Source organism: Thunnus albacares, chromosome 8 (assembly GCF_914725855.1).
Source record: "Thunnus albacares chromosome 8, fThuAlb1.1, whole genome shotgun sequence".
In the NCBI taxonomy this organism is placed as follows: domain Eukaryota; kingdom Metazoa; phylum Chordata; class Actinopteri; order Scombriformes; family Scombridae; genus Thunnus; species Thunnus albacares.
The window spans coordinates 14,358,704-14,377,655 of NC_058113.1; the positions used below are offsets into that span (position 1 = coordinate 14,358,704).

General features: G+C 39.1%; 1 protein-coding gene across 12 annotated transcripts in view; it reads left to right on the top strand.

Moving 5' to 3' along the window:
• LOC122986684 (focal adhesion kinase 1-like) overlaps window positions 1–18,952 on the top strand; it is a 65,468-nt gene that overhangs the window by 33,075 nt on the left and 13,441 nt on the right. For 7 of the 12 annotated variants that reach the window (XM_044357988.1, XM_044357979.1, XM_044357980.1 and 4 more), the window contains 9 exons: window positions 641–661; window positions 2,290–2,387; window positions 3,264–3,348; window positions 3,507–3,607; window positions 3,800–3,915; window positions 4,393–4,493; window positions 4,675–4,764; window positions 4,930–5,134; window positions 13,073–13,184. In XM_044357988.1, the coding sequence (XP_044213923.1) occupies window positions 641–661; window positions 2,290–2,387; window positions 3,264–3,348; window positions 3,507–3,607; window positions 3,800–3,915; window positions 4,393–4,493; window positions 4,675–4,764; window positions 4,930–5,134; window positions 13,073–13,184 (929 nt within the window). Of the gene's footprint in view, window positions 1–640; window positions 662–2,289; window positions 2,388–3,263; window positions 3,349–3,506; window positions 3,608–3,799; window positions 3,916–4,392; window positions 4,494–4,674; window positions 4,765–4,929; window positions 5,135–13,072; window positions 13,185–14,341; window positions 18,937–18,952 lie in introns of those variants that run through there. The other 5 variants (XM_044357983.1, XM_044357989.1, XM_044357985.1 and 2 more) reach the window with 2 other exon arrangements.

The window sequence follows — 18,952 nt, forward strand, 5'->3', positions numbered from 1 at the left end:
TATAACTACAGATAACTCTAAAACACCAAAAAGAAGAAACCTTACTGTATCCCTGCTATTTACTACTGTTAAACATGTCACATCATTGTCTCAGATAAATAAATGACTGATTTAGTCAGAAGATCAATACACTTGTATACATAAGTCAGCCAAGGTCACGTTTAGCTGTTCATGTTCACACTGAGCAGTTTCACTCTTTCAGTGTCTGTTTTGGTTTTGTTAAACAGCAGGTTGCCAAGCAACAAGAGGAGTCTGTTTGGTGTTTAAGTTGTGTTTGTGTTTTAAAACACAACTTTCACATGTTGTTTACACTAGCAATGGGTGGCCAGTGGTGTGTGTGTGTGTTGCTTTGTTTTGCTCTTTGTATGTGCACAACAAAAATTAACCTTCTTCAAAAAAACATACTAAAAGGCTTTAAATATCCTAAGTTATATTACAGACACTCTGGTGATACTACAGTATATAATAACTGACTTTCAGTACCTCTAACTTGCTCTCAGCTGCGTCACTGTCACATCCACAATCACAGCAGTAGTTGTAGTAACATTGACATAAAAAATAAAGACTCCAGTAACAATGAATGGATCTCTGTACTCACAGCTAGTTATTTCTGTCTCCTATCACTAACCCATTTTCCCAGAATACTATGGACTAGATCAAGGTAATGATTGGAACGTACCATAAGTCTGGTTGTATTGTGATGGCACTTTGATTTGGCGGTTGTTGTGATCCTTATTTTACGTTTGCTTGCAACTGTAAAATAAAATTCTGAATTTATTTGTGTATCTGTACCCTGTTGATTTGACCCCTGTACCTCTGTTGATGTTTGATGTGCTGTCAGTTTGGTGGTAGCTTCAGAACTGAGTCCCAGTTATTGGACATTGGTTCTTTTTGTGTATTTTGGATGTTTAAGAAAAAAGGGTGGAACAAACCTTTTTTTTTTTTAGTTAGATGTAGAAGTTAAATCAATACCACTGGACTTGCAGAATAATGCAAGCATAGCTGTTAAAAACCCATTTACTGCTTAGGGTAACAATAACATGGCAAGAGTTCAATAAAATGTTTTATGTTGTTCAACCATGCAAGTTGACTCAGTGCATGTTCCTGTTTACAACTTTGGCCTGGAGGAAAAAGGGCAGCGAGGGTTTAAATAGATATATATATATACTATAACATTATAAACCCAAACCACTAACAAATAGGGTAGTCCCACTCCATTGTTAACCATAACGCTTGACTTCTTTAAGATCAAGTTACATGGGCGACATTTAGAGGCAAAGCACACAGGCATTAATTACGTGCTTTTTTGTCACTGTACTGTATATTATAGCCCATTTCCACATTTAGACCATTCCCACAAAAAAGACATTATTGTCCAGGATAATTGTCTCTAAAAGTCGCATATGTACTGGACATTTCACAACAGTGAAACTCACAAAAAGAGGAGTCAGACATTTGTCAAACCGTGTAAACTGACACCAATATCTCTATGTATATCCTATCCATACAGTTCACTATATTATATGGACAAAGTCAGGTCAACAGTGTCATGCCTGTCAGGCAAAGCAAACCACCAGCCTCTCAACAGCCAAAATTCATGGTTTCCTTGACAGAAAATATAGAATGAAATTCACCAAACCAAAAGGTATTTGGACCAAGCAATTATAACACTGGTCCTATATCAACTTCCTGCCAATTATGTCTCACATTTATACAATCAACCTGACTTTATCCATATTCCATTTGGATTCATGTAGAAATTTATGTTCATATATACACTGATTGTTAACTGGCTGTTGTTTGTCTGTGTTACATGGCATGTCCGGCTGTGGTTTGCTGATGCTGTTGCTGCATGCTGTTGACATCGAGCTCTGCTGATCTGCTATAAAACCAAGCTTGCCAGAGTAGGAGTTTAAACTTTATTAATACAAGATAGTTTTGGTTTCAAATAACCCCCCGCAAAGATGACATCTCATAATGTTGCACACATGACGTTAATCAGTTTGTTCTACACAGTGTGGTGGAGTCTCCTGCAAATATTATGAATTTGCCGGAAGAAATGATCCACACAATCAGTTGTAAATGATTTCTCAGCAATCAAATGCAAAAACAAACAAACCCTGCACGCTGTAAAAAGCTCGGACAAGCTTGGTTGATGCAAAGCCTGACTAAGAAGTGTATGTGTGGGTAGTGGTGTGTGTGTTTGATCTGAAGGTCTACTCTGTCTTCATCTGTGCGTCTGTACCGTATGTGTGTGTGTGTTCATGTCCATGTATATTGTGTGTCTAGCACGTGACTATGAGATTCAGCGGGATCGTATTGAGTTGGGACGCTGCATAGGTGAAGGCCAGTTCGGAGACGTCCACCAAGGAGTGTACATCAGCCCGGTAAACAGCCTCCCTTACACACACACACAGAGCATTGTAAAGCTATAGTTGTAAGCTCTCTAACACTCTTATGTGTGCTGTCCATCTTTTGCTACATAAATTGAATGTGTCACAGGGACCCAGTCAGTGTGTGACTCAGCATAGATGCATTAGGCACACAGCACACCCCTAGATATACAAAGCACCAGGGGAACATTCCTCTTGTTATCAATGACAGTGAATTTATTGAAGGCGTAGCTGTAACGTAGCTTTCACTTATAGTATGTTAAGACCTGAATAATCTGATGAGTATAGCCTTCTATAGATGATCCCCTACCTACAGCTTTAGGGTTTGATTGGTGGGGAAAAAGCAAATCCATACAAATCTTGTGTTAGTTATTCACTCACATGACACTCTGCTCTGTAGATACAGAACTGTAGTTCATCTTCTACATTAAATAATAAAATTCTGCTTCTGACTCATAATACACATGCTGGTAATCCTCTCCCCTGTTGTCTTTATCTCTAACACTCCCTGCAAAGTCAATTTGAAGCTGAGCTAAATAGAAACCAAACTTAAACTCATATCACAATAACGGCACATGTACAATATAGTTGTAACAGAAGAACATTATGGGTTTATCACTGAATAACCCCAATATATTCACAAATCTCTGAATTTGATACAGAAACACATAATATAATGTAAATGAATTTTAATAGACCTTCATTAAAATAAATAAATTTAACTTAAGACCTCAAATAACTTTAATTTTGAATTTCCTGCCTGTCTATTGAGATATGAGTGGACAGTGGATATACTGTACTTTATGTAGATAATTCAGTTCAGCTGTGATGCTGCCACTGATTTTGCTTCGGTGTATCTGTATCTTGCAGGAGAACCCAGCGCTGTCTGTGGCAGTGAAGACGTGTAAAAACTCGACGTCAGACAGCGTCAGGGAGAAGTTTCTCCAGGAAGCATGTAAGCTCCTTGTGTGTGTGTGTGTGTGTGTGTGTGTGTGTGTGTTGGTCACATGTTACCTTCCAACAAATTTTCATTCTCAAGAATTTGCAGGAGCCCGTCAGTACAGAAAAACCTATTTGTTAACTAACGTCTGACTCCTTCTTCTTTCTCCGCAGTGACCATGCGTCAGTTTGACCATCCTCACATCGTGAAGCTGATGGGAGTCATCACAGAGAATCCAGTCTGGATCATCATGGAGCTCTGCACACTTGGAGAGGTAAAACACCGATTAGTATAAAGGTGTACGTTATCTATTAGTAAATCACAATCTGTTTCTGTCTGTCTCAGCATTTCTTCTGCTTTTCCTGCTTTCTCTCTCCTCGTCTCCATCCTCTGTTTTTCCCAACATCACTGTTGCGCCTTCTCTCTAATATCCTGTCTGTTTTTTTTCTCTCTCTGTCCTCCATAGTTACGTTCATTCCTGCAGGTGAGGAAGTACAGTCTGGACCTGGCCTCTCTCATCCTGTACTCCTACCAGCTCAGCACAGCACTGGCTTATCTGGAGAGCAAACGCTTTGTACACAGGTATGCAAGAGGGCTTCCCAAGACTGCGATATACCATATTATTAAAAAATTATAAATGTTTGAGGTTAAGGTTATAGTTTAGTAGGAGTAGTTAGAAGTGCAAAGTGATCCTTCATAGAATATTAATACATATTTAATATGTAATAATAATGTGGGACAGTCAGATCTGCAATACTGTTTTTTGCAAGTACAAACCACAGCCTGGTTTTGCCACCTACTGGAAGCTTTACATTGAAACATGTATTCTGCTAAAAACATAGTCTGCTATGGTGGGGAAAAGGTTCCTTATCCTAGTATATGGGTTCCCATAATGTCAAATCTGCTTGATTGTCTGGTCAGCTATTTGATTGAAGGATGGTTTCCTGATGGTTTAAGGTAGCTAGTACTACCTACATGACATATGTAAATTATTTATTAAGGTTCTCATTAAGTAGAATAACAGAATAAATGTACATGTTTGTATGTCTTTCTCTTCAGGGACATAGCAGCGCGGAACGTGTTGGTGTCTACAGTCGACTGTGTGAAGCTGGGGGACTTTGGTCTGTCACGATACATGGAAGATAGCTCTTACTACAAAGGTAACAATAACAACTCCATACACACACACACACAGTGTACCCATAAATACAGCCTCCACAATTTCTATCTAGCTGTTTTTGTTCTGTAACATCACATGAAGCAAAGCTCCAATATTATTCATCATGTGAGCTGAACTGACCAGTGAAGTGTAACACAGTTCCTCTCGTCCCCGTATCCCAGCGTCAAAAGGTAAACTACCTATTAAATGGATGGCTCCAGAATCCATCAACTTCAGACGATTTACTACAGCCAGTGATGTCTGGATGTTTGGTAAGTTTGTGTTGTTTTCTTTATTTCTGTGTCAGTTTTGTCCTCATAATGTAACAGTAGGTTTTTTGATTTCAAGTCAGCTTCTGTTTTACTTTTACTCTCTCGTCTTTGCAGCATCAAAGAGTTCATAGTGGTTGCATTTTGATGTTTTTTGTCTTTCCACAGGCGTCTGTATGTGGGAGATTCTTATGTACGGCATCAAGCCTTTCCAAGGTGTGAAGAACAACGACGTCATTGGCAGGATAGAGAACGGCGAACGACTGGCTATGCCGCCTCAGTGCCCACCTACTCTCTACAGCTTGATGACAAAGTGTTGGTCGTATGATCCCAGCAAGAGGCCGCGCTTCACTGAACTCAAAACACAACTGAGGTACTTAATCATATGTGCTTTGAGAGTGTATGAGAGTCTCTGTGTGTGCGTCCTGCAGCTTTATGTCTTTCAAATGTTTGAATTAATCTTGAAAACGTTATGTGTGCATTTGCCATTTTTTGTCCTTTACAGTAGGTTTTGGGTGTGGTGGTATGAGCGAAAGAAGCACAAAGAATAACATGACTTATAGTAACAAAGATTCAGTTTTACATTTATTACATTTATTAAATTTGCTCATAAAAAGGAATGTTTCTACCTAGACAGCTTCCCACTAAATCACTCTGTAATACAAGGTTTCTGCACAAGGTTGATAATAGTTCCAGTATTTCAACATTGTGTAATTATACGTGTCAAAATTTTACTTAGTCTCTGTCACTATCTTTTAAAAGTGAAGATGTGAGTTTTTCATCACTGCGCATGTTTTTACTGCTACTATAAGTTAGATAAAGGAATTTGTCAGAGTAAATGATGTTTTCAGATGAAGCATTTTCTTACGCCTCTCTAACAGCAGGTGTCACTGTCTGTCTGAATTAATCACAGGAAACTGACCCGATAAGTTGAGCAGACAAAGAGCTACTGTACAGCAGATATTATATGTTTAAAATTAAATGACATACGGTCTACCACTACTACTACTGCCTTAGACCAGGACTAAACATTAGAGATAGAATGACTGAAAGAAAGACAGTCACAGCTAAGTGGATAACCAGGACAGTAAGCAGATCTTATTTTTATTTTTAGATGACAAAGTTGATCATATCTGTGTCACAAAAGGGAGATGTTTTGTGTCTGCCCTGATTTAAAGGAAATCATTTCTATATTTCAACACTGCTGTATTTAACTTTGTATTTTTGACTCTTAACAACAGCTGTGTGAAGTATTACATTTTTGTCTCCTCTTTAGCACTGTCACACTATGCTGTACACTGCAGTCCGTTACAGTGACGCAGTAGACAGTGATATTTTTAATGAGGTTAAATATCTGACTTTCACATCCATATTGGGTGAACAATGTAGTATTTCTAGCATTGTTTTTACCCTTTGGGAGATCCATACCAAGAGCTACAATTTCTACATGGTCTATCAAACATGGATTGATATTGTTTTTCACATGAAATGTGCAGGAGTACAGAGCCAAAACAAAGCCGTACAAATACTTTACAGACTGCACTGCACTTCCTGTTTGGGCTGATGACATTATTGTTGGCACTGTAACAGAGATGTGATGATGACAGAGATAGATTAGATGAGATATCTCGGCCACACCTTGCTTCCTTGTCAAATGATACATTGCCTTGTTACCAGCTTTGCCTGGAGACAGATTTGCAAAGAGACCTTATCTATCAAGAGACAATATGTCGGGCATGTTGTGATCAGATAAGGCAGAGTTAGACAACACTATTTGCAATTTAAGAACAAGATGAGTAAGCCTCAGAGTAATGTGTCAGTGTGATATTCCCCTTTAAACAGGAAGGGTTTAAGCCTATATTCATGAGTCATATAATGTCATACTTATGACTGAACGAGACAGTTGAAATGTTTTATTAAAAGTACTGAGAGCTGCGCTAACAAGATAATGTACTCAAGCAAAGACCAAAAGAAACCATTGCTTTTTAAATCTGAATAACACTGATTCATGGTGTCATCGTCAGTTGCTGGGACAGAGAAAAAGAGAGACTGTGTCTCTAAGCAAGTAAAAAAACCGATGGCTCTATAAATCTAACATGTTTTATAATTTATGCCAGCCAGAGTAGAGTTGGAGTATGTGATTAATGCTAATCATTGGATGCTAACAGCCAAATTGCCGTCAGCAGCACTCAGATTTTATTTTCCCCCAACACGGATGTAGAAAAATAGGTAAACCACCTAAACCAGGTCAACTTTTTCTAAATGTAAGATATGTTCATGTATTATAATAACAACAGTTTAATAGGATCTTGATTTTGCTTTTTGTATGTAGGAGTATCTGAGACTTTCCCACTGACAACTTGAAAAATTAAAGTAGGTGAAGTAATATTTGAAATTTACTTGAAGAAAGAACTGAACAAGAGTCGGTACTGTATCTTTTTTATCAAGGTTCACTGACAATTTCTTTCTTCTTGTTGTTGTATAGTACAGTAGGGGCAGAGCTTTTCCCAGCCACCATGACTCAACAGTTCAAAATCATTCAGACATGAACAGACCTGTAGTTTTTTGGAGGTGATGTTTCAGCATGGTCTGTGATGGCAGCATAAATCATCATAACAGGAATACTGCCCGTGCTAATAAAAAAAACTACCATGAATTTTAGATGGTGAGTTGAGCAAAGGTGAAACTTTGTGACTCAGATTTTACATGAATTACGGGACCAGTGTGTAGCCTGTTCTGGGCTACTGTAGAAACATGGTTGACCTCCATGGAAGGCAACTAGCTCCCTATGTAGATATAAAGGGCTCATTGTAAAGTAACAGAAACACAATTCTTATTTTCATGTGATTATACACAAATTAAAACATACTTATGAATATTATATTCCATTTCTGCCAAGTCCGTTCCGCTAGATGCCACTAAATTCTACATACTGTTCCTTTAAAGGGACCTATTATGCTTTTCCTTATTTTCAGTCATATATAAAATGTTACAATGTTGGATGTTCAAATTAAACATGACCAAAGTGTCAAATAATGAGGTAAACATATGTAGAAGTAATCTCTGTGAGCAAAAAGCACCAGCTTCAGACTGCTCTGAACGCTCAGTTTCCAATGTTTTTCTCTACCTTCAGCCTGAGCCGACATCAACTTGTGGCGGATTTCCTTATATGGTCATCTGACACAAGGTCACTGCTCCACTCTGCTAACATTCTGGCATTTTCCATTTGTTTTGGGGGTATTCCCATTGAGCCATGACTCAAGTGGAGCTGGCAAGCTGTGAGTGTTTTTCCATTACACAGCACAGCAAAGTAAAATAAGATGCTTACCTGTTGGAGGTGTGCTGGTCGTCTGCAGCTCTTCATCAGACATCATCATCACTGGTTATTTCTGCTTGTGCTATTCCTCCCTGCATTATTTCTAAATAATCCACTGAACAAAGAGCTCCAGATATCTCCATATGTTGTTGTTTTGACCGGTTTTTAGCACAGCTAACAAAGCTCTGCTAATTCAGTGAGGAACATGTTTCATTTCCTTTAAATTCTTCAAGATAAAAGTCTCCCATTGTTTAGTCATTTAGTCATTTAAAAACTTTTAATTTGAATCAGTAAAGCAGGAAACGTTGGGTTTGCATCCTTGGTAACTTAACATGACTCTGATATGTGCTGCCCTGAGGCTGAACTGAGGGGCTGCATAAAGGGCCAATATAAGATAAATAAGAACTTTTGAACTGCAAATCATGCAAAGCTACTCTAGTGGAGTCCAAAAATAAAAATATAGAGCTGGAAATAAGTATAATAGGTTCCCTTTAAGTAACAACAGGGCCTCAACTCAGACCACACACCACTGAAAGATGTGATAATTGTGTAGCATGCTTACTTGCTTTTTAAAAATCTCTTCATTAAGTGATCCTACTTGTCCACTAAATGACAGTTTTCTCATTTTTAAACAGATAGGGATTGTCCTAGATGATCGACCACAACTGATTCTGCAGAACAAAGATGCTTTTATAGCCCTAATCAATGTTAAATCACTATCTACACATAGCTATTTAATATGATGTTTTTGCTTATTATTAACAATCTATATATCTGTTTGATATCTACATCTTAGGAGTTTTTTTGTTTTTTAGGCATTTACAATTGAAATGTTTTTTAAAAAACTGCATGTGAGTGAGTGCAATTATCTAAAAATATTAGCACAGTAGTTAGTAACTTAGTGTACATCATGAAGAAAGGAAATGAGAGACTCTTTCCACATTATATGTATTCACACAGTAGCATTTTTTACATCACTCAAAACTAATTCAACTGCAGAAAACTGGATCTGATATCCATATATTTTAGAGTAATTTTTCCATTTAACATTTCATCACAAATGCTAAGGTTTGAAATGTTTTTCTACATAAACACTCATAATAAAACAGAGGTGTAGTACTGTAAGTTCCAGCAGCACAATAAGATGCCATCATTATTTCCTTCAACATGCACACTCTCTCTCTGTCTCATTCTCTTTCTCTCTCACACACACAGAAACAGGAAAATAAGAGTGCATATTTAACTCCTGTGGTTTTATGAGTTTGTTTAAAACCAGCATGACTCACACCTTAAATTCCACCACGATTCCTCTTCCAATTTTCTTCATGTCAGCTTTCCTCGCTCTTCTACTGATTCTACTCCTCTTACTCACTCTGTTTCTCCTGAACTCTTTCACCTTTTCTTTGTGTCGTCCTGATCTTACTGTCTTTATTTATATTTTTGGATCCAAAAGCATCATGGAGATCCATTCATTAGTCTGACACATTTACAGTATGTTTGTGGTTGTATGTCTCACTGGTCTGAAAACCCAGTGTGGAAAAGTACATGTGAACTGCATTTGGGTGTTAAGCTGACAAAATTAAGAACATTTATTCTAATTGACTGTGATATAAATGGCATAAAGCAGAACTGAGGAACCCTTAACGTGCCTCATCCAGTGTCTTGGAGACCAAGTCAATATTGACAATGTTAACTGTAGTCACTGGCTATTAATAGGAGAAATCATGCCATATTCATGCCATATAAGGGTATATGATTTAGTTTACTTTGGTCTGGCCAGCTTTTATATCATAATATCAATTATAGGTCTCTCCTGCCAAATATGCAGCTCTCAGCTACTACTACAGTTTTCCTAGACGGCAGACCAACATGAGTGTGTGTGTGTTTACACAGTGGGCAGCTGCCAGGAGCTACAGCTCTCCAAAGAGCAGAGAGAGAGAGACAGAAAGAGAATGAAAGAAGGAAGGAAAAGGCAAGCAGAGCTACTGTAGCGCTGTACTCCCATAGCTAGCGGACCAGGGCTTCTTATTCTCAGATCAGATTATCCAGATAGTGACGTTTATGTGTGGTGAATAGGCTGTAGTCTAGTGTTCAGCTGCGAAAGAGCATACTTGTGTCATCCTGCCAGGAGAAGTGGATTTAATCTTTTTAGTGGTGCAGTTGTTCATGTTGCTCTTCAGTAGTACATCAGTGCTGAGTGCTGCTCATCCATCAGTGTTTTAGTGGCTTTGTTATTTTCTTAAAAGGGGTTGATTGGATATACTCTGGTGCTATTGGATTGGCTTTGTCTAGAGGTAAAGTATTGTCTTTTTTTCTCATAAGACCTTAAGTAAGGTTGTGGTGTCAGACTATAATACAGCAAAAAGTTTATTCTTCTTTTTTACAACTCTAACTGGGGCTGTGTGTAACAACGCTCTTCAACCAGTGGGCGCAACAATATCTATATGTTTCGTCTAAAGCTGTTTGGGAGCGGCCCTTTTATATACATCCTAAATATCATTCATGGTTGTTTTTGAAGATCAGTGGTAGATGGATTTCTTTTTTCTTTGTATGTTTTTCTAAACAAGGATGTTGACGGTAGCCACGAAATGGGATTTGCTGAACTGGAAGGGATTTTGTGTCCACTTCAGTAAGGTGGATGCGTGGTGTGTTTTTTGCATAATTGTGAGCCACCTTGCCTCTCTTTGATTTATAATGCTGTAAAGATAATATAATGTAATTTCAGTATTTAGGCGACATATTTTAAATATAGTCTGCTTTTGTTCTGAAGCCTTTTGTAAATTTACTTCAGCTATTACTTCAAAAATTGTATCTGCATTTCAAAATTTCATGTTTCAGTCAAAGTTGGTTAAAAAAAAAAAAAACATTCAGCAGTGATGAATATTCCACCAAGATTTGTCCTATTGACACATATCTCTGCATATAGTCTTTAAAACTACATCGGTGTTATTATTGTGTGGATCTGCCGCCGTGACAGCTTTAACAAAGTGTGATTGAGAGTAGAGGCCACATAGTATATGGTTTAAATCTCAGTGCTCTTGAGCCCAGATATCTTTATTGGTGTTGTCCATCGGCCATCAGTGGAGGTTGTATTGGGCAGCTCTCAGGTGAGAACTACGTGAGAGTGAGGCAGGGCGTTTCTGAAAAGTCCAAGATTGTGCAGTTAGCCAAGCCTGAGTAAATAAACTCAATAGGCCTTGTTTTTCCAGGTGGTGGTGTGAAGAAGGGGAGGGAGGAGACGGCTAGGGTTGATGTGGCCAGGTGCTGAGGTTGTCGTCATCACACGTATTCATACATGATGTCATTTACTGTTAAACTGTGAGGCACGGTTAGCAGATTTATTCATGCCTGGATTCATTTGGATAAATTTCTTACGGGCTGCCTTGTTAAATAGACTTTAAATAAAAAGGTTAAGGACACAAAGTTGGAATGCAGCCACGATGTTTAGACATCACTTATGAAAGAAAAATGCTTTCTCAAGCAGTTATATGGTTAGTTTTTTGTTATTTTGATGAAAGTCTTTGTGTATTTTAATAATTTAAATTAATCTAAAAATAAAAAAAATGTGTAGCAAAACTGAGCTATCCATTACAATATAATCTTTATTTTCTCCCTATTTTAAATCCACTATTAGGCTGAGTAGCATAGAAATGGACTGACGTAGACAGGTGCAAGGACACACATACACACAGACGGCAGGAAACAACAGAAACAGGAGGCTAATGATGTTACTAGAAATAGCACTCACCCTTGTCAAGGAGAGGAGGGTAGAAAGAGTCTGTGTGCTGGATTGTTCAACCACTCTGTTTTCTGTTTCGTGAAACCATCAACTCTTCAGCACCAGCACGTTCCTGGGAATCTGGGTTTTGTTTAGCAGAAGTTTCACCAGGGGACAGGTCAGTAAGAGTCATTGTAGTGAGTAAAGACAGTGTGTTCCTCTTGGCTACATTAGACCTAAAAGCGCTGAGTTAGGGGCGTGGAAGCCTGCTAAACCTCAAGATGATTCAAGCTGCTCTTAAGCAATATTTCTCTGGTTTACTGGTTACTTGCTGGAACTAATATTCCTGACGTCATAGCAATATCAGTAGTTACTGTGAATTCACAGTGAAGTGTAACATTAGTATGACTAAATGTTGTCTTTGGATGCTCCTGCTGAACATCCTAACAGTACTGCAGGGAAAATTTGGTTTGGTTACTTTGACAAATTGTTTAAATGGAATGGACTGTTATGTTTGTAAAAGACTGAGCAATAAGATGTTATATCACAAAGTTGATTTTTGGCTGTAATTTCCTTTTGACTGTTGTGGTTCAGATTTTGACGCTCTGTACAGACAGTGTGTGAAGAATGCTCTGTATGCATGAGATTGTGCAGGCATTTATGTGGTTGACGTCATATTTCTAACAATAGGTAGAACTTTTGCAGGCAGTTTGCTTTTTAGACAACAACTGTTCTTGGTATAAACCTGTACTGTGGGATGTGTGCATGTGTGGGAGTTTGTTTTTTTTACCTGTGCACACATGAGGTGGTCAAGTTAGTTGAAAGTACTCAATGGAAAACCATGTTCTCTATATCAAAATGGTTCAGAGTAGAGCAGGATGGAGATGACATCATACTGTTATATATATAAAACTGCTACTTTCTTTTGATGTGCTTCTCATTTGCAAAAAAGACAGTTGTTAAGGGGTATTTTTCAAGACTAGTAACAAAGTAGACGATTTTATACCTGCTCTAATATCAGATTCACCAAGATTGTTCAGACTTACTTGGTTGGTTCATTTCAGTTCACTTTGTACCTGGCCTAACAACATGTCTGGCAATGCTGTACCACAATATTCATGCTTCTTGCCACAGGTTTATTTCTAGTGCGATACTGAAACATTTGCATGTCTTTACCTAAAATCTTTCTTTTGCCTCTTTCCAGTACTTAAAACAACATTGCAGTAGAAACCTTTTTTGTGATACATTATCCTGTTTTTTTCCTTCCTTGTTTCCAGCACTATATTAGAGGAGGAGAAGGTCCAGCAGAAAGAGAGGAACAGGATGGAGATGAGGAGGCAGGTCACTGTGTCATGGGATTCAGGAGGGTCTGATGAAGCACCACCAAAAGTAAGACACTAATCCACCACATGGGTTGGTGATTCTGTCTGTCTGTCTATTCTCTCTGTGTGTATGTTTGTGTGAGTAAAGCAGGTATAAAAAGTCTGTCCTCATGACCTGCATTATCTGCTGTGTTGTTGTGTTTGTGCTATTTGCAGCGAGACATGCTGATCACTGCAAACCCCATGTTCTCTTTAGTTAATTATATGATGACAGTGATCTAATATGCTTTCAAATGGAGTTAGTGATTTATATTCTTTATTGCATTACACATGATTCTAACTGACCACTATTCACAGTGAGATATTGAATTTGAAGTTGAAGAACACAATAATTATGTAGCAAATCAATCGAATTTTCCTCACATTTGACCATTTTGACTTTTTTGACATGCAGGATTTCTGCAGGAGCGAGTTGTTATGTAGGTTTTTTTTCTGCATCATCACCCCATAGGGAGCAGGATGAGGTTTCTGTTACAGTTTACAGGGGAGAAAAAACAATGGAAATTTACTGGGTCTCAGTAATATGAATTCATTAAGCTCCTGACCCCTATCAGACCCCTCCACACAAAACTGATAACATTTTTGCTAAACTGCTCCATTTAAATGAGTTAACAAGGTGTATTTCCTAAATAATTTGCTTTGATAAATATAACATTACTTCTTAAATTGTTCCCTTCGTGAGTCCACAAACCCCCATCCCCACCCCCACCTCTACCAGTACCATTCCACCTCACAGCTTGTTGCCCCAGCTGCTGGCTAATTCATCCTTGCCTACTGCCCTCATGCCCCTGCTGTTAGCATCTGTTAGCTGCTTCTTTTGGTTACAACTAAAGCCATATGTCTTGAGAGATTAGTTTTTTTTAAGCCTTCAGTGATGCAGTTGTCCTTGCCTAAAACTTGCCAGCTTTAGTGAATGCATTAGTGCATTCGTGCCACTTCATTCACAACAAGGAATTTGATGATTCTTCTTCTGGGAAGTTACAGACTGTTCACTGATGGTTCAAAAACACTTCATGCTCTTGTGAATCACAGTAACTGTATGGTTTTGGTTTTAGTTGTGCACATTCCTGTCTCTTTCCCCTGTCTACTACACCTCTGTCTTCCATGATACCTTTTATTTCCATATGTCCCTCCTCCACCTTTGTCTCTCTATTGTGTTTGCAGCCCAGCCGTCGTCCCTCCCTGCAGCCAACCTTCAGTCTGGATTGTCTGTCTGCTCCTTCTCCTCACCACCATTACCATCAAAACCAGCACTTTGCCTCTCAGCTTTCCCTCTGCCTTGGAAACCCTCATCCTTCATCTCCCTGCTCCTCCTCTCGCCTGCCCACTCCCACCTCATCATCTCTGATGTTTTCCCATCACTTTTCCTCTTCTCCAAATCCTCAGCTTCAGTCACCTCCCCTTCAAAACACCTCTTACTGCAATCGCTCTTTCTCTCTGCACCACACCAAGTTGAATCCCGAATTGCCTCCACCGTCTCACGCTGACTTCTGTTCTCCACCTCTTACAAATTCAGACAGTCTTCCCAAAGGCAGCTGGCCCCACAAGACAAATCCACCTACTAACAGCCACCTGCCCTGTTCATCCCAGCCAAAGCCAAATAGATCCCACTCCTATGACAGGCACCTCCCTTCACTCCTTTCCCAATCTAGTCCTAACCTTAACTCTCTGTCCAACAACATGTCAAACGCTTGTCTCCACGACCTTCAGAACATCCAGCTTCAGTCAAATTCTCATCTTAAATCCCTGCCGTTGCCCAGCTTTCACCCTGGCTGCCAAACTAATCCCAGTACCCCACCCCAACCTGACTCTGACCTCCAGCCACAATGTGGGAGGCCCCCACTGGCCCCCCTCGTCCCCCCACTACCCTCTGCTTTTACCCTGTCCGCAAGTAACCCCCATCTACCCAGTCGAAGGCCCAGCCTCCCTGTTACTACCCACATGCCTTTACCCATCCCCTGCACTGAACAGCCCTCCCTGTTCCAGTGCACACCATTGAAGGCAGGTGGTGTATCATTGCATAATAACCACTTAACAAACTCACAAATCTGTATCATAAAAATGTTGCAGCATTCACTGCTGAAGAGCCTTTGATCAGTCTTCGAGGTGATTAAAAGGAAAATTCCACATTCAGTTACTCTGTTGTTGTATCTTGCATATGAGACAAAACAACAAATCTGTGTCCAATGCAAAGTCTAGTAATTTACTTTTTCGTTCTCCCCACATAGCATCGACCTACTTTGTATATTTTTACCTTCTTTAGTGAGTTCATATATTTCCCAAAATGCATTTTGAAATCTTACAAAAATTCACCTGAGCATTCATACCTAAAAATTTCAGCAGTAAATTGGCAAAAGCCATGATAAAGTCTGGAAATAAAGTCAGTCAGGCCTCTTTCGCAAAAGAAAAACAAAAGCAAACAAAAGCAAACAAACATAAAAACCTTTGTTTTGAATTTTAGTGGCGGAAAAGAAATCTGCCTATTTTAACACTTTTATTATTGATGTTTTCGATATCAGAAAAAAATCATGCTTGCCAAGAGAAATATGTGGGTTTTTCCTTGAAATGTCCCAAAGTTTGATTTACGTTTGGTGCTCATTTCACAAGTGGCCAGTCTGCACTCACAACCCTGGCTTTACTCACCAAAGTTAAAATTAGCAGAGTGTTTAGTCAGCCACTTGAAATAGATCCAATATAAATGTCCAGTTGTGGTTCAGTTTAGGAAACATATTAGTCTAATTATACCAAAAAAAGGGAGGGAAGACCTTCACATTTATTTTCAGGATGGGAAATATGACCTGTTACAGGCTTAGAAAAGAATGTTGCAACATTTTTTGGTTTTAATATTTGGCACCTATGACTAAACCCAATCCAACGTATGAATCATTAATGATAACCTGAGTGGAGTGATTTTGATACAGTGCTTGCCAACACTGACTGTGCCATCAGTATGTCTATGCTTATCCTGGTAGCATGCTCTACTTATAAAGGACATGCTGCTGATTGTCCTCTGTCGTGATTAAATGTAGTTGTTTTTGTCTGGTTTGTCTGTGTCAGGCATTGTGTTGATGTGTCCTCGGATTATTGCACCCTATTTCTAGCTCGTTCAGGATGCCTGTGCAAAATCCTTCTTCCACTGAGCAAACAGTCTGACTCATCTAACACACATGGAACTTATACTTTACGGATAAGCCAGAAAAAGCAAATATTCACAGAATTGAGGAAAGAATTTTGTGGTCGACTTTTAAACATCACTGTAATTTAATGAGTGAGATGAGCTCAAAACAGATGTTAACATTTTTTTACACTAGGTGGTGGAACCCAAAGCCTGACCTAATGCTGCTTTTTCCACTCCCCAGTTCTGGTTATCAACTCTGTCCAAGAGCAAAGAGCTCTGACTAACTACTGTAACTTTACAGGAGAGTTAAATGTAATGCTGTGAGGCTTATTGCAATTAATACTATAATATATTCTGTATCACATTGATATATTGTGTATTTACTACTGAAGCTTATTGGAATGTGTGAAGCCTAGGACTGAAGCAGTTTCTATAAATACATAACAAGTTAGCTACAAAGGTCTCCCTCTACTAAAGCCTGTTTATACTGAACTCCTGGCTCTCTGTCACCTTGACTTAGCTGTTGATTGCTCGACAGTAGTGCTACATGTGAGCTTGTTTTGGTAGGTGATCCCATTTTTGGGGTGAAAGTTCAGTCTTCCCCGCGGGCATGTGGCAGCACCCTACCTCCCTCGTGCCCCTTTTTACACTATGAATTATGACTTTCAATGCTGGGAACACTGTGCTACTCAGCATTCCTAAAATTCTTCATGGAGTTATACCATGGGGCTATATGGTAAGAACAGGAATACTGTATGTGTCTCACACAGACAGGTTAAGTTAAAAAAAAAAAAAAAAAAATCCCACTTACAATGTGTCCAACATGTGCTGGCCTGAAATTGTTGTGTTGTTAAATTACACATCTGCTTGTATCTGATAAAATAATGTTCAATACATAAAGGCAACAATGCATTTATTTTTGGAAGGTTTGTCAAGTTCCCTGTTTGAAAACAGTTTCTCTTACAAAAGTTTTATCTTTATCTTTACTTGGCTCAACAAAAATGTGCTAGTCTAAGGCAGCTTATTCTGCCTGCATACCTGCGGCTTGAGAAATTTTTGTTAACAAAACATACCCATATATTTTCACTAGATACAAAGAACAAGGTTGTAGTAAACCCACAAATATGCACATTTATTTTCAAAAGGTTGAGCTCTCCCCTATGCAGAATCTGCAAACAAAGAAATAAAAAAGGCATCTGTAATACTCGTGGCCTGCAGGTGGCACAATTGTCAAACTTGTACACGCTTAATTTCCTTGCCAGAAGATGGCGCACTTTGGCACATCTGCAGGTCTAAATTGCTGCTGCGATCACTTGCCTATACTGTAATAAGTGGCACAGCCAGCACTGAAACGGAAAGTTGGTGCTTTGTCCCTGTCAATAACATTGTGGCTTTATTCATGTATTTATTTGGTCATTCGTTCTTGCTTTTAAATATTCATCCTGAAGTCTCCAGATAGTTATCCTGGTGCGACAGTCGTGTCTGATTAACCTCACCCTCCAGTCCGCCTGTCTGTTGTCCCTGTGTTTATCTTTATATTTTTAACATGGGTATTCCCAGGGAAACCTCCCCAGCACAGGGTTGTGAATGTGTAAGGGCTTGTAAGATATAATTTTGTTCTTGTGTAGGAACCGTGGGTTCTTCCATGTGTGACATGTTCACAAAGACGCTGAACATTTCCCTCTCTGTCTGTCTGAGAGTTTGAAGCTCCTTTTTGTCTCGTCCTCAGTTTCTTTGTCTCGTCTGCTTCTCTTTGTCCTTTCTTCCTTTTCATCTTCCTTGTCTCCCTTCATACTTTTTGCCATCCGTTTCCCTCCCTGTGTTTCTTTGTGTCCGTCTTGCTGTCGGAGGTGTGGTCCAGAGAAAGCTACTATGAGAGACTGTGGAAGGTAGATGGTACAATACCGTTGTGATGGAAATGAGCTCTGTGTCAGAGGGGAAACAGTTCATTAACTTTCAACAGCTTCATCTCAACAAATCACCAGAAACCAACAGAAGAAACTAGGCTGTGGGTTCATCAAGTACCTCTCTGTTTTTAGCTACAGGTACTCAGCAAATGAAGAGAAAAGAATATGAAGTAATAAAATCAAGTATCGGGCTCACTTTTCTCTACTTTTAGCCAGCAGCACACAGCAGAAGCTTGCATCACACAGTATTAAAACCATCATTTGTCTTGATAATTGGAAATATTTTAAACATCTTTCAGCCTTGTTGGCAGCAGTGCCTCCTTTTTCTTTTAATATGAAAAGGCCAATGCTTGAATGAGAGGTCCTTGGTGAACGTGCAGCCCTAACCTGCATCACATGATCTAACCAGTAATCCTAATGGTCGATAGTCGTTGCTTTATTATCCATGGATATTAATGTCTGTAACATAGGGATACTAGTTAGCGCCAGTTCAACTAACAGCTTGCTGGACTTGCAGCCCAGTGGGTGTTCCCTGTTTTGATTGACGGCTAACACAGCCACACAAACAGCTCCTTGAGGTTTGTGTGTTGATTGTCTGTCTGAATGTTCTGGTGTCCTGTCTTCTAACATTTAGTTTGGGGAAAAAGATGAAGAAGCATCGTAACTTTATTGTTGTTTTTACTCTGTGTCTTTTTCCATCCTTCTCCTCTTCTCTGTCCATCGTCTCTCTTTCGTTCCCTCTCTGTCTCT